This window comes from Monopterus albus, unplaced genomic scaffold (assembly GCF_001952655.1).
Source record: "Monopterus albus unplaced genomic scaffold, M_albus_1.0 scaffold483.1, whole genome shotgun sequence".
NCBI lineage: Eukaryota > Metazoa > Chordata > Actinopteri > Synbranchiformes > Synbranchidae > Monopterus > Monopterus albus.
The window spans coordinates 104,612-120,097 of record NW_018128363.1 but is presented as its reverse complement, the minus strand read 5'-3'; the positions used below and the strand labels follow the sequence as shown (position 1 = coordinate 120,097).

General features: G+C 45.5%; 1 protein-coding gene across 1 annotated transcript in view; it reads left to right on the top strand.

Moving 5' to 3' along the window:
• The window catches only part of ep300b (EP300 lysine acetyltransferase b), a 43,791-nt gene that overhangs the window by 25,815 nt on the left and 2,490 nt on the right, over positions 1–15,486 (top strand). Inside the window, 13 exon segments of the mRNA XM_020587820.1 lie at positions 1,411–1,650; positions 2,004–2,092; positions 3,228–3,308; positions 4,842–4,898; positions 5,194–5,271; positions 5,736–5,803; positions 6,454–6,604; positions 7,519–7,779; positions 7,979–8,144; positions 9,428–9,595; positions 11,360–11,521; positions 12,249–12,530; positions 13,567–15,483. Coding sequence (XP_020443476.1) covers positions 1,411–1,650; positions 2,004–2,092; positions 3,228–3,308; positions 4,842–4,898; positions 5,194–5,271; positions 5,736–5,803; positions 6,454–6,604; positions 7,519–7,779; positions 7,979–8,144; positions 9,428–9,595; positions 11,360–11,521; positions 12,249–12,530; positions 13,567–15,483 — 3,720 coding nt within the window.

The window sequence follows — 15,486 nt, the reverse complement described above, 5'->3', positions numbered from 1 at the left end:
GTACCCACTGTAAATGCTGTTATTGTGATATACAGTATACAACAGTGAGTACACCCCTGTGCAATATCACTAAAATGATACATGAGTCAAAGCTGTACTATCTAATGTATAATTAAAAACAACCAGCTTAGACTACATTGAAAATGCCCCAAGCTTCAACCTCAGTGCAACAAAGTGAGCACACCTTGGGGTTCTAATTAAAGCTGACTGTATGAACAAGACTATGAAAGACCTGTGAACACAACAGCCTTCTGATTTCTTACAGTCTCATGCAACATGGGTCCACATGGGCAACACTGGTCAAACATTTCTGTTTTTCAAATTAATCTGCTTCATTCTTTGGCTGAAAATAAAGTTGTGTTGCATGGGCAGGATTTGTAATTGGATAACATTTCAGTGATACTGATGAGTGGTGAACTTGGACTTGTTGCATACTGTGAATTGTCTCTGCAGATTGCTGTGGGAATATGCATCACTTGTTTGTTCATGTCAGTGGCTCCATTTAGAGATGAGGGTCTGTTTCCTAACTCTTGTTGCCATGGTGACACTGAGATGGACCCTGCTGTTTGAAACTCACACCTCCTCCCTTTTTTTGTTATTTAGGGGGTTGAGGGGGGTTGTTGAGTCTCCAAAACGCCTTTCTTTTCCCTCATCCTTTCCCTGCTTTTTTTTCCAAATGATGTTTTTTTTTTTTTTTTGAGAGAAGGAACAGAAAAGCAGCTTAGAGACTCACCCGTCCCTCTTGCATTTGCTTCACCTCAGCATTTGTTGGCTTTAGCACCGTCTTCATATTGCCTCTCCCGTTGTTAACGCCAACCATTGTGTTGCTAAAAGCAGTAAATCTCTGTCTGCCTGTTGCTGCTGCTGGCTGCTGCTGCTGCTGCTGCTGCTCTGTTCTTCCTGGTTTTGCACCCTGACCACTACCCAGGCCTGAAAGCTTTGTTACTTTCAGACCTCAGCAGAGAGCCATTTCCCCATAATAATTACATGAGTCTGGGCTTTAGTTGCAAGATGATTATGTAAAATGCATGTGTAGCTATTTTTTTGTTAAATTTCTGACTGGCTATGTGAGCAGTAGAGGACTAGACTGACTCGTGACGGTCGGCTGGTTCTCGCTGCACTACTGATAGGGACTTAACTTTGAATATAGGGTGCAAAGCAGAGAGCTGGAGGGCAGAAGTTGTCATGTCTCTCTGTTTGCACGTGAACCTTCTTCTCTGCAGCGCTCAACAACATTGTCCCCCTGCACCCTCTTCTCTCCCCACTCTGGTCCCACCTGGTCGCCTTCGATGCCTTCATCACATCTTCACCTGACGCCCACCGTGTTTCTGGCGATGCTCTTCGTCCCCGTCTCTCTCATCTTCTTCCCTCTTGTCTCCCACCTTGACCTGCCACATGAATCCAAACTAGGACTACTTTGATATCGTGAAGAACCCCATGGACCTGTCAACCATCAAGCGGAAGCTGGACACTGGGCAGTACCAAGAGCCGTGGCAATACATCGAGGACATCTGGCTGATGTTCAACAACGCCTGGCTGTACAACCGCAAGACATCCCGCGTCTACAAGTACTGCTCCAAACTGGCTGAGGTGTTTGAGGCAGAGATCGACCCCGTCATGCAGGGACTGGGATACTGTTGTGGGAGAAAGGTGAAGCAGGAGAGTTTGTCTTTTTAAATTCAAATCACCCTGTGCAGGTTTAGAAAGATGACAGTTTTCCCTTCACTGAAGACATTTTGCTTGTCTCTTTTATATTGAGCTAATTCATAATCACAATTGGGGTTTTAAGGGTTTGACATTTGTGGGAAATGTACTTACTCACTTTCTTTGCTGACACATGTCAGAAATAGCAGAGTTTGTTCTGATTAGTCCAAACAAATGTAAAAACAGCAGATGGTGATTTTATGGCTGAGTACTGTTCACAGCCAAGAAATGGACATGTCCAGTTTTCCTCAGAGAGCAGGTCTTTAATAACTTTTCTCTTTGTCTCTGTCTTGTTGCAGTTTGAGTTTTCCCCCCAAACTCTATGCTGCTATGGAAAACAGTTATGCACCATCCAACGTGACGCTGCTTACTTCAGCTACCAGAACAGGTGAGAACTGTCGACCCACTGTGACTCAGTCTCACACACATCACAGACAAGGAACATTCACAAACTATTCTGGACATCGATATTTCCCGGCCGTTGAGATCGGCCTTTGTGTGTCTTGTTGTATTTCGCACATTGGTTGTATTTCCAACAGCATAGCATCAATCAATCAGTGCAGTCACAGATGAGTTTTAATTTGGCTTCAGATGGTTACCCTGGCACCATCTCCATCCTCATAGTTCACACTTTAATTTTCATTCTGTGGTCATTCATAAAGTGGGCTCCTGTCTTCAGCAGTTGTTCCTTGTTTGTTGCACCATTGTTTCTCACTGAGTAAATTCACATGCCTCAACATGTGACTGCTTGCATTTTCTGATACTGTGTAAATGAGGGTGTCCATTCTTGCACCAGAAGAGAGGCTCCCACTTTATAAATGACCTGAAAGGATGATGGGTCTCTGTTGCTTTACTATTTATTTATTTTTCCTCATCCACTCTTTCATGTTTGGAGACTCATATCCTGTCTCACCTCCTCCTCTGCAGCTCATAGTGGGCTCTCATGTTGCTGTAATGTTGTTGTTTACCACTAGATGTCTGACGCTAATCTTTGCTTTGCCTTGGCTCTCTGTCCTCTGTTTGTTGGTCATTGTTCACATCCTGTTCATCCCTCCCTCCTCCATGTACCCCCCCCCCCCCTGTGCACCCTCTTTTCTCCGTTTTTTCCCTTTGTCCCTCTGTTGTCTTCATCTGACCTGTAACGATTTATTTCACGCTTTTTAAATGTTCATTTTGACCTCCCCTCCCCGATCTCCCTTCCCCCTTCCCTTCTCCCCTTCTTTCCCTCCTTTTTTAATGCTTGTGATGTCTGCATTGGCCTGCTTTGGTGTGACCAATCATCCACTCCGAAATTTACGCGCAAACTCAAAACCCCCGCCCACACAAAACCCCTGCATCACGATTGGCTGCTGCCTCCTGGCGACGACCTACCTTGCCCTCTGCCTCCTCCTGTGTGTCCGCCCCCTGGCCTGTCCTGCCCTGCCCTGCCCTGATTGGCGGCTGCTTCTTCGTGCCCCCTCTGTGATTGGCTGTGCTGATGGCGAACGGTGTAGTTCACCAAAATATGGGCTTCTTGCTGACAGGTACCACTTCTGTGAGAAGTGTTTCAACGAAATCCAGAGCGAGAGTGTTTCCCTGGGGGACGACCCCTCCCAACCTCAAACGTGAGTATCATCACACTCTGGGCGTCCTCACACGCAGCAGACAGCACGTTGCCACTCCAAGTTCTCTAGTAACACTAGAAGAGATGAGCAGCACAGATTGAATGATTAGTTTATTTCCTCTGAAGTTGTTTTTGGGTTGGAGACATTATCTTCAGAAAGTGCTCTGACCCCTTCTCTTTTTGCACACCTAAATCACCCATAATGACAGTGAAAACATGTTTTTAGACTTTTTTTTTTTTGCTAAATTATCACAAAATCTGCCATTCAGGACTTTGTAGAACTGGAATGAGGGTATATTTAAAAGAAAGCATAAATGATTGATCAGATTTCTATTAGTTACAGCTTCAGTCTTCTTTACCTTCTTTACTTCGCTACCAGCTGTACACACCTGGACTCAGGTAGTTGATCACATTCTTCTTGCAGATCCTCTCGGGCTGTGTCAGACTGGAGGGGAAGTGTCTGTGAACTCTTCAGGTCTCAGTTATTATCGGGGTTTTAAGTCTGGACTTTGGCCGTGCCCTTCAGGCACAGGTCAGAAACTGGTCCTGAAGCCACCGCAGCGTCTTGGCTGTTTGCTTTAGTTCACTGTGGTGCTGTAAGGTGAACCATGACCCCAGCTTCGGGTCTCTGCACTCAGGAGCACGTTTTCTTCCAGGGCCTCTCTGTGTCTGGCTGCATTCATCCTTCTAGATACATCTCAAAGAAAACTGAAGCAAAATGACGCACTTGACCACAGAGTGTCAAATACTTTTTATAAATAAGATTTCAGCTTTTTTTTCTTTTTTTTTTTTTTGATAAATTTGGAAAAACTTTGAAAAACATGTTTTCACTTTGTCGTTATGTGTTAGTGTAGCTTGAGGAAAAAATGGCAGTTTTATCAATTTAAAATTAAATCTGCAACACAAAGTCTGCCAGAAGTGTACGGGTCTGAACACTGTACTGAAAGCTGTGTTGTTCACACAGCAACATTGTTTTTGTTTTTTATTAGCTACACAGCGCCGTCATTATTGTACGCTTTGGGACTTGCACACTTCACCTAAAAGTCAGGCTGACATCGTGTCGCATTGTTCAGAAACTTGTTTTTTTTTTTTTTTTGCTAGAATTTGACATTTTCAATTAATCGGTTAGTTGATCTACAGAAAGTTAATTGGCAGCTGTTATGAAATCTGATTAATCGGTTGTTTGTTTTTAAATAAAGCTGCCGAAGCCTTTAATATCACTTTCAGCTAAACGAGACAGTTGATGTCATGTACAGTACGAACACTATAAACCATATGATTAGTTGGTACTGATAATGATTATGATCGTTAGTTGTGGCGCAAAAGTTGTCTGCGATTGAACAGTTTTCAGTATTTTACATCACCATCTTGAAATAACCATTTAACCCCATTTTTACTCTGATGCACTCTCATATTTCTCATCTAAATCAGTGGCAATAATATATTTAGCTGGAGGACATAGTGTGAATTTCTCCTTGCATTTTTTCAGTTTTTTTGTCGGTTACTGTATTTTGTTTTCTGATATTTCCTACAGGTCCATCAGCAAAGACCAGTTCCAACGAAAGAAGAATGACACACTCGATCCTGAGTTGTATGTTCTTAACTTATTAATGTTGTGCAGGTTGATTTTATGCACTTAGTGCAGATTGTATCATGATGTTCTCATACTTCTTTTTAGTCTGAGCCATTGGAATCAGATGCTTAGCAGTAAATAGTGGTTATTTGTCAATAATCAACACGAGAAGAGTATAAAAATAGTTTGGCTTGTGTTATTTAGTAACTGTGTGGCTCCTGCAGAGGAACACACAAGGGATTTCCATCATGCATGACAAGTTGCCTTATTAATTCCAGATATTGTGTTTGTCTTTTGTCTTCCCCCTGTTCAGGCTTGTGGAGTGTATTGACTGCGGTCGTAAAATGCACCAGATCTGTGTCCTGCATAATGAAACCATATGGCCGTCAGGGTGAGCCAGCTGCCATGCACACGCTCTGTACATACAGTTACGTGACTGGGTCTGTAAAATGCATTTGGCCTTTTGTGTTCCTTAAATTAAAAACACCCTTAAAGGTGTTGGGGAAAGCAGAACAGTCACAACACACATGAATGTTCATGCAGCTGTAGATGTGCAGTGTTGAGCAGATTGTTGTTGTGATTATTGCATCAGGAGAGAAAGAGCCTGCCAGGCTGGCTGCGGCAGATACACATGCAAACAGAGTCCTGGAGCTCGAGTCTCTCTCACTGCTCAAAGTCTGATCTCCCTTTATGTGTGGCCTGTTGGTCAGTCAGTCAAAAGAGAAGGGACACTGAAAAGCCAAGTCACTGCTTAACTAAAGACACTCCATCACTGTCAGTGGAGCTTATTGTGACAGAGCAGGCGGTAACCCTTCAAATTTAACCATTTGATATTTATTTTTTCCTTAACCACAGCTTTGTATGTGACAACTGCCTCAAAAAGGCCAATAAGACACGGAAAGAGAACAAATACGCAGCCAAAAGTAAGTGGGATACATGTTCTTATCACTTTTCACCTTCGTTTGTATATAATTATTTTGACAACAGTTAGAAGCAACATTATCCTTTTGAGTTGATCCGGCAGTGATTGCTGCCTGGTTCTAAACTTTGAGTTCAGCAGCAGGATTCATGAATTGAACACTGTCTGTTTTCTACTCTGTAATCAATATCCAAATAACCTGCTAAGGACAGCTGTTCTTTCATTTTGGAGCCACTCACTTTGTTTGCCAGTGTCAGGCAGTGTTGGTTTATTACTGTGAAGTTTTAAAGACGGGGGAAGTGAGAGGAGGAGGAATGAATTTTACAAACCATAAAGGAAATCCAGATGTTATAGAAAGATTAACAAAATGAAGGTTCACTAACCAAAGCAAAATAAATTAACAGGCAATAACGTTCTGATTTTGTGTTGCCCAGACTACTGAGTGGCGCTGTTGTACATAAAGCCACCAGTATGAGCAGTCGCTCAGTGGGCAGTATGTGTTGAGACGTGTCCAGTTGCATGTGCTCGTCAGGTCCTTTTACTTGTTCAGTGGCAGTCAAGTTGAATTTGATCACTTCAGGCAGAGGGTCACATCTGTCCCCACACTTCTGTGTTCCACCCATCTTTCTTCCTCCCTCATCTTGTTTTCCACAGGGCTTCCTCAGACCAAGTTAGGGAGCTATTTGGAGACACGAGTGAATGACTACCTCAAGCGACAGAACCACTCCGAATCTGGTGAGGTCACCATCCGAGTGGTCCATGTCTCAGACAAGATGGTCGAGGTCAAGCCGGGCATGAAGTCCAGGTAGGAGGTCGCATTTCACAACTGCTGTACGGGGGGAGCAGAACTCATCACATCGAGGATGATGGTGTACTGATGCAGTTTGATACGCCACTGTCTCACTTGTGTAACAGTAAACGGTATGATTGCACAAAACGAAAATTATGATTTGCCTGTTGTCATTTGATCATAGAAAATGTTGGCCATGTTGCGCAGTACAGCAGGCAACAGCAAGAAAACCTAACAAGTTAATGAACTGAGAGTTTGTTGAATTATGGGAAATATTCTGACCACTGGTGGAACATAAGTGCATGTTAACAATGGCACAAGGCTCATTTTAGAGGCAACAAATGAATTCAGTGCCACATCTCACTGATGAATCTTAGACCACTCAGTGCCACCGCTGGACGGCACCATCTGTGTTTTGCAGTCATCTAGTTAATTTAAAAATGGAAATGATATAGAATTACTGCCAAATCATAATCCATTTGGGAAAGCTTGAGTTGCCAGAAATAATACCACATCCTACGCTAAATGAAATCTGTGGTTTTGTCCTCGGGACTGATACAATATCTGTGCTGCATTTACAGGTGATGTCCTTTTTGTTTGAGGTTTGTGTGTTTAGTTAAAGGTTCCTGTTGCTGGTTACAGACATGCATCTCACCTGTTACCCACTGGAACCAAATACACGTCTCCCTTCAACATTCAACACTAAAACTGTCGACTGTCTTCACGGTCTGTCTGACCAGCTAGTTATGACTCTTGTATTAAAGGCACTGCACATCCAGAAGCTGCTGTCCTCATTTGCACACTTACCCATGTGCATGTGATGTAGAGCTCCTAGGCACATGCTGGTAATGAAACACCAGGGAAGAGTTGCTGATGGCCCTTCTCAGATATCACCGCCACTTCCTCACGGTGGGTATTTGTTTCTTCAGGTTTGTGGACAGCGGAGAGATGGCCGAGTCCTTCCCGTACAGGATGAAAGCCTTGTTTGCATTTGAGGACATCGATGGAGCAGATGTGTGTTTTTTTGGCATGCACGTTCAAGAGTACGGCTCGGACTGCCCACCTCCCAATCAGAGGCGAGTGTACATCTCTTACCTGGACAGCGTACACTTCTTCAGACCTCGACACCTCCGGACTGCTGTCTACCATGAGATCCTGATGGGCTACCTGGAGTATGTGAAGAGGCTGGGGTAAGAGAAATCTTTAGGCCTTTTCAAAGATGATGGCGGCAAGAGACCCCAAGTGAGCAGCTTATGCTGTGCGTATGTTTAAATATGAGGTGCTGCTACAGACCTTTATCAGTCGCATGAAAACAAGCAGGTGGATGGAATAAAAGGAGATCAGCGTACTTCTTTGTAACAGCCTCAATAATACAACTTCATGTCTCAGGTTTACAACAGGGCATATCTGGGCCTGTCCACCCAGTGAAGGGGATGATTACATCTTCCACTGTCACCCGGTGGACCAGAAGATCCCCAAGCCAAAACGCCTGCAGGAGTGGTACAAGAAGATGCTGGACAAGGCTGTTGCTGAGCGCATTGTCCATGATTACAAGGTGAGAGATTATTTCTGTTCAATCTCTGTGCCATTAACATCAACCAATGCAGTTTTCTCTGCAGAAAACAGTCGAGCCCCAAGGTACAGACACTTTATACCCGCAAAGCTCGGTACCAGAACCAACCAGTTCCCTGCATTATCTCTAAATCAAATCCAGACCCAACCCTTACCTTTGGCATTGATGACACACAGGCTACACAGTCACAAACCCTGTCCAGACTGAAGTCCCACGTAACTGTGTAATGTACTCAGTCAGATGCCACTTGTTGATGTAATGCAAGGTGACACAAAGATATAATTTTGTGGTAATCGTCTGTCCACACATCCAGAGTGGTGAAAGGTTGTCAGGTGTTTTTACAATAAAATCAAGGTGACTAGACTTGATAAGATTGTGCTGGTTTAGACGTTTTTAAAAAAGAGCATCTTTATTTGTCTCATGTTTATTGCACCCACTTCCAATACTTTGAGCCCTGCACATTTTGTGAAATTCTTACTTTGTTGTGGGTTGGGCAGGAGGTAGCACGGCCAGGGACAGAAAGAGACTAAACAAGCTGGTCAAGAGAGCTGGTCCTGTCCTGGGCTGCCCTCTGGATTCCATCGAGGAGGTGGCGGACAGAAGGATGCTGGTAAAACTAACATCCATCATGCATAGCCCCTCCCACCCCCTGCACAACACAGTAGAGGCTCTGAACAGTTCTTTTAGCACAAGACTGTTACATCCTCATTGTAAGAATGAGCGTTACCGCAGGTCGTTCCTCCCCACAGCTATCAGACTGTACAATACATCACTGCAGTGATAAGATAGGTGAAATTATGAAGGACTATGTAATAGTTGACTAAGGTGCAATATTCAGTTCCTGGGGGTGAAATGCATGGTAAATAGGTTCATGTGTAAAATCTTGTCCTTGATTTCTCTCGAATACTTTATATTGTCTTGTTTTAGGTATTTTTGAGTAGTTTTTCAGAGATCCTCATGGCTGAAATACAGGTATTTCCCCCATTGCGGGATTAATTATGGGAGTAATGTCCTTGATTTCTTGATCTCTTGAATACTATATCTTGTCTTGTTCTTAGGTATTCTTGATTTGTTCTCGAGGATTAATTGTGGGAGGATCATTCTTGTTCTTTGTCTCTCATACTATATTCTGCCTGGTTTTAGGTACTTTGGAATTTGTTTCTCAAGATGTGTGTGTGGGATCAATAAAGTCCTACCTACCTACCTACCTACCTACCTACCTATTACAAACACTGAACGTTTTTTCTCCCTATTCTTTCCCTTAGGACATCTTCAAGCAGGCGACTGAGGACCGGCTAACCAGTGCCAAGGAGCTGCCATACTTCGAGGGTGACTTCTGGCCCAATGTGCTGGAGGAGAGTATCAAGGAGCTGGAGCAGGAGGAGGAGGAGAGGAAGAGGGAGGAGAACAGCACCTCCAGTGAGAGCACAGATGTGAGTAGTCCACACCACTTTTATTTTAAAGGAGTTTTTCACCTCTCACAAGCTGGATTTTATGTTGACTGACACCTGGCTCAAGGTTGGTGACTGTAGGACTTGGTTCTCTCTTTTGGCCTTTCCGTCAGTATCACTGATATGTGACTCAGGGCTCTTTGACCTTTGCCCAGTTTTATTTGATGTCTTGACTCCTTTTGGTACAACTTAGCCCAGTTTACCTTCCTGGTGACATCACTTGATCTCTCCTTTGACACCCTGGGCTGCTCAGCTGTCTTCAGTTTCCTTACAACGGTTCTCAGAAGTTGTTTGCAGTATGAAATCATCTACCTGTTCATATAATTTCATCTGACTTGTTTAAGAGTTTTTTTTTTACACTATTGGTCCCTGTGTCCTCTGTCTTATTGATGGTTGTTTAGCACCAGAGTTTGTTCCAGCTGATTTTAAACATGCTGTGGTTTAGCCGCTTCTAAAGAAAACCCAGTTTAGATACCAGAGTATTATCTAATTTCAGACCGATTTCTAAACCACCACTTCTCTCAGAAGTTTTGGAGAAGGTTGTATTCTTGCAACTGCAGTCTTTTCTTGAAGAAAACAAAGTTCTTGAAACATTTCAGTCTAGATTTAAATCACGTCATCGCACTTAATCAGCACTATTAAGAGTTTTAAAAATCTTCTTACTGCTGTTGATGATGGCCATGCCTCTCTGTTGGTGCTTTTAGATCTGTCAGCTGCGTTTGATACAGTCGATCATGGTACTCTGTTCTCCCGTCTTGAAGCCTATGCAGGTATTTGAGTTACTGCTTGAAAATGGTTCAACTCGTACCTGTCGGATAGAAGTTTCTCAGTTTGTATTGAAGAATATGTTTTACACATTAATGAAGGAAGAGCTAAATGTCTACTGGTTCGTAGTCCTGACGACCATAAAGATTGTGACCTTGGCCCATTGGCCCCTTATTTGAAGCCACAGGTGAAAGACTTTGGGTTGGTCCTTGATAGCATCCTTAGCTGGACCCACAGGTAAATTTGGTGGTTAAAGTGAACCTTTTTCAGCTGCGTTTATAAGGCTAAAGGTTTCCTTTCTTTCGGCAACCTCAAAAAGACAATTCATGCACGTGGGGATGTCCTAGACCTGTCTTGTCTTCAGCTGGTTCAAAATGCAGCTGCCCGCTTTCTGACAATACACGGAAACGTCAGCACATAACCTCAGTTCTGCACCTTCTTCATTGGGTTCCTGTGCCATGCAGGATCAAGATTTTACTTTGAATGGGTTGGCTCCTTCTTATATTTCTGAGCTTTTGTGTTTGTATTTGCCTGGTCGATCCATCTGGTCTTCTAATCTTCAAGTTGCCTAGATCTACGCTGAAAATCTATGGTGGTCGGGCTTTTGCCGTAGCTGCCCCTAATTTGTGGAATAGTCTTCCGTTTGAACTCCATTCTGCCCCTGATGTCACGGCCTTCAGCTTACTCCTAAGAACCTGTCTGTTTAAGCAAGCGCTCATTAACAGTACTGACTAGGGTTTTTCTCTGTGTTTGTATGTGATATTTACTTTTATTCATTGATATTTGTTCAATGATGTTGTTCCTTTGCCTTTATTGTGTATTTTCTTTGTAAAGCACTTTGTAACTGTGGTCTAGAAAAGTGCTATAGAAATAAATGTTACTTACTTAAATGTAATAATCACTTCTCAGGCTCATTTTTGTCACAAATATTGACACTGTTGGCAGTTCTTTGTACTGAAAGTGACATTTAAACATTGACAGGCCACAAAAGGAGACAGCAAAAATGCCAAAAAGAAGAACAATAAAAAGACGAGCAAGAACAAGAGCAGCTTGAGTCGAGCCAACAAGAAGAAACCAGGGATGCCCAGTGTTTCCAATGACCTTTCTCAGAAACTCTATGCCACTATGGAGAAACATAAGGAGGTATGCAAGTCTGGTTTTAATTGGAGCAATAATGCTTGCTAGATTATTGGATTGTATGACTGTAAGCGCATTACAGTAGCTTGTCGTCACTCCTCTTTGTGAATCCAGATCATTAAAATTCCCTAAGGCGTACCTCCTTAGGGGAGATTTTACCATCTTTCAGCTCAGTGTTTTGTTTTTTCAGACCACTACTTCACTTTGTTTTGCTGCTGTTGGCATCAGCAGGCAGCTGTTCTCAGCTGCAGCGTAATGCTCTTGTCTCTAGCTTCATAAGATTCTCCTGCAGTGCACCTGTAGAGGCAGTGAAGACACGATACACAGTATGTTTTGTGGAGTAACACTCCACAGGGCACCTTCAACCTGCCAACAACAAAAGGTGTAAACATTTCTTAACATTTAGATTTGTAGAAAATTGTGTCACGTTTGTTTTTGAGTTAACGCTATCTATTAGTGACTGTTAATGTTGCTAATTAACAAACTGTCAGCAAAAAAATACCACAACATTTATATATGAATACATGGGAAATCTACAGGAATGACCTGCTGTGATTTGTGTAGTGTGTTGACTGAAGGCCAGGATACTGTACATGGGGATAAATGTGGTCATTTGATTTCTACTGTTTTCTGAAGAGGAATCTAAAGCCGAATCTGATCAGTGTGTCTGGAAGCATGGGGCCTGACTCGCACTTTGACCTCCACTGACCTGCTCTCCACCTCTAATTCCCAGGTCTTCTTTGTCATCCGCCTCATTGCTGGTCCCACCGCCAACTCCCTGCCCTCCATCACTGACCCGGACCCCCTGATGGCTTGTGACCTGATGGACGGCCGTGATGCCTTCCTGACTCTTGCCAGGGACAAGCACCTGGAGTTCAGCTCCCTCAGGAGGTCCAAGTGGAGCTCCATGTGTATGTTGGTGGAGCTGCATAACCAGAGCCAGGACCGCTTCGTCTACACCTGCAACGAGTGTAAACACCATGTGGAGACCCGCTTCCACTGCACTGTCTGTGAGGTGAGAAGCCACTGACCCTGAGAATAATCTGCATATTGTAATGTGTTTTTCCTCATTAGTAGGTGAAACCTTGAGAGTGCTGACATAACCTCACTCAAGTTTCAAACACTTTGTGTTTTTCATACTAGGCTTTTTGAAAATGTTCTTCAGAGGCGATAAACTGAAAAACTCTTGGGTTTTAGAGTTGGCAGGATAAACTGATACATGGCTACACACATAGTTAAGTGTTGTGTGGTAGTAATGTTACTAAGCCAACTTAGCACAAACTCATTCAGTCCTTCCACCCTTTTCCATAATTATTGGATTCTGTTGTATTCGTGACATGCATATAATATACAGGCGTACACCATAATTGAAAGCACAAATCTGCATGAAAATGTCTGAATAAGTGATGTTAGATTTGAAATTAGAAGCCTGGTGGTTTAACAGATGTGCTTTTTTTTCTCCCCTTCAGTTTGGAATAGATATTTCTCTGTGGTCAGTGTCATTGCTAACTCCACCGTGGCTGTTGGCCTGTGGTGGGCGTAGGAAGCTGTGTGCTACCTTTGGTGCATATGGAGTTGGCAGCAGCACCAACTTTCAGACTGTTGTTGTGACTTTAGCTGCTAGTGCAGCAAAGAAGATGTGATGCTTCCCGGCCAGATGCACTGCTCCTGCAGACTGAGTCGGTCTTTGCAGTGGCGGGCGACTGTTTTGTGCCTCGTGGCATCTGCAACACCAAACAGTAGTTGCTTTGACCAGAGTGTTTGTTCTGAGCATTCCAAGCTAAGTGTTTGGACAGTCTATGCAGGAAAAGTGACAAAGACTCAGTCCTGTTTCTTTAGGTGTGACAGTTGCACAACAGCAAAACAAAAAGCCTGATGGTGTGGGCATGAACCAGTTGAAAGCATTATCAGAAGCCCAGGACTTCACAAAATGTAGTGAATGTACAATGTTCATTAAACCGATTTGTGATGTTTTGGTTTCACAGGAAAGTTTGACATCTTCTTGCATTCATATTTATTTTCCCATATCTCCTGTTCCCTCCCTTCTCCAGGACTATGACTTGTGCATCACCTGCTACAACACTAAAGGTCATGAGCACAAGATGGATAAGTTGGGACTTGGGTTGGATGACGACAGCAACAACCAGTCAGCAGCCGCTACCCAGAGCCCCGGAGACTCCCGTCGCCTAAGTATCCAGCGCTGCATTCAGTCGCTGGTCCACGCCTGCCAATGCCGCAACGCCAACTGCTCCCTGCCATCCTGCCAGAAGATGAAGCGTGTTGTTCAGCACACAAAAGGCTGCAAGCGCAAGACGAACGGCGGCTGCCCCATCTGCAAGCAGCTTATTGCTCTGTGCTGCTACCATGCCAAACACTGTCAGGAGAACAAATGTCCAGTCCCGTTCTGTCTGAACATCAAGCAAAAGCTCCGGCAGCAGCAGCTGCAGCACCGGCTCCAGCAGGCTCAGATGTTAAGGAGAAGAATGGCCAGCATGCAGAGGGTGGGGCAGCCGGCTGGAGGGCCATCAGGGGGGCCCATGGCCGGGCTTCCATCACCAGGAAACAGTGGTACCACAGCACCCAGTACCCCAACATCTGGCGGAACCCAACCCCCAACTCCCCAAACCCCAACTCAGTCCATGCCTCCAGTGCCGCAGCAGGGAATGGGTCCAGGACCTGGAGTACAGCAGCAACCACAGCCAGGTGGGATGCCTTCACAGAGTGGTGGGATGCCTCCGCAGCACCCCCTTCACCACCAGTTCCAGCAGGTAGTAGGTGGAGGTGGTGGGGCTGGGGGAATAATGGGTTCTCCCCAACATCAGCAGCAGATGCTTTCTCAGGTCCAGCAGCAGCAAAGTGGAGCAGGGGCCAGTGGTCAGCAACTACAGCAGCATCCAAACAACTTGCCCCCATATGCCAGCAGACCCCCCGGCTCCTCCCCCATCCACCAGTCCCAGGGTAAACCAGTCCTTGGCTCTGCAACACCTCCCCATCAGCAGCCTGGTGGCTCTGTCATGGTTGGAAGCGTTGGGGGCCAGCAGACTCCTAATCAGCCCCAGGGCCAGCTTCCCCTTCCACAGCAGCAACAGCAGCCTTCTGCTGGCCCTCCACAGGCAGCAGTAGAGATTGCCATGAAGATCCAACAGGTAGCCGATGCTCAGAGGAAAATGGCTCTGCAGAGACAAGCCGCCAAGGCCACTGCAGGCATGATGTCCCCTCACCATCAACAGGGTCAAGGTCAGCAGATGGGCGTGGGGCACCCAGGGTCAGTAGGGGTGGGTGGACCCCAGGGCATCCCTCCACAGTCACAGGCAGCAGTGGCTGCTGCTCGTGCTCACATGGATCAGCAACAAGGTGCTGTGCCGGGGATGATGGGGGGCCCCATGCAGCAACCCCCTCAGCAGGGTAACCTGCCCCAGGGCCAGCTCCCCCCTCAGGTGCAGCTTCAACAGCCGAGAATGGGTGCACCACTCCAAAACCCTCAACAACCTCAACAGCAGTGGACTGGTCCGGGGATGCCACCCCAGCAGAGACAAGCTCTGATGAACCAAATGGGCCATTCAGCCATGATGGCAGCTCAGCAGCAGCAGCAGCAGCAACAGGCTCAGGGCCATGCTGCCTTGATGAATATGGCACAGCAGCAGCAGGGGCCCGGGGGGGGGGTCGCCGCGGGATTTGGCGCAGCTGCTGTTCTGGGGGCTGCTGGTGGGAACATCCCCCAGGCAGCCCTCCAGGACCTGTTACGCACTCTGCGCTCACCTAGCTCACCACTCCAGCAGCAGCAAGTCCTCAACATCTTGCGCTCTAATCCACAGCTCATGGCTGCTTTTATTAAGCAGAGAGCCTCAAAATACAAGGGGGTGCAGGGGCCCCCCGGCGGACCAGGCGGTGTACCAGGAGGTCCTGGGCCCACAGGGGCTCCTGTTGGTAATGTCATGGCAGGGGGGGGGGCACAGGGGGAGATGAATGGC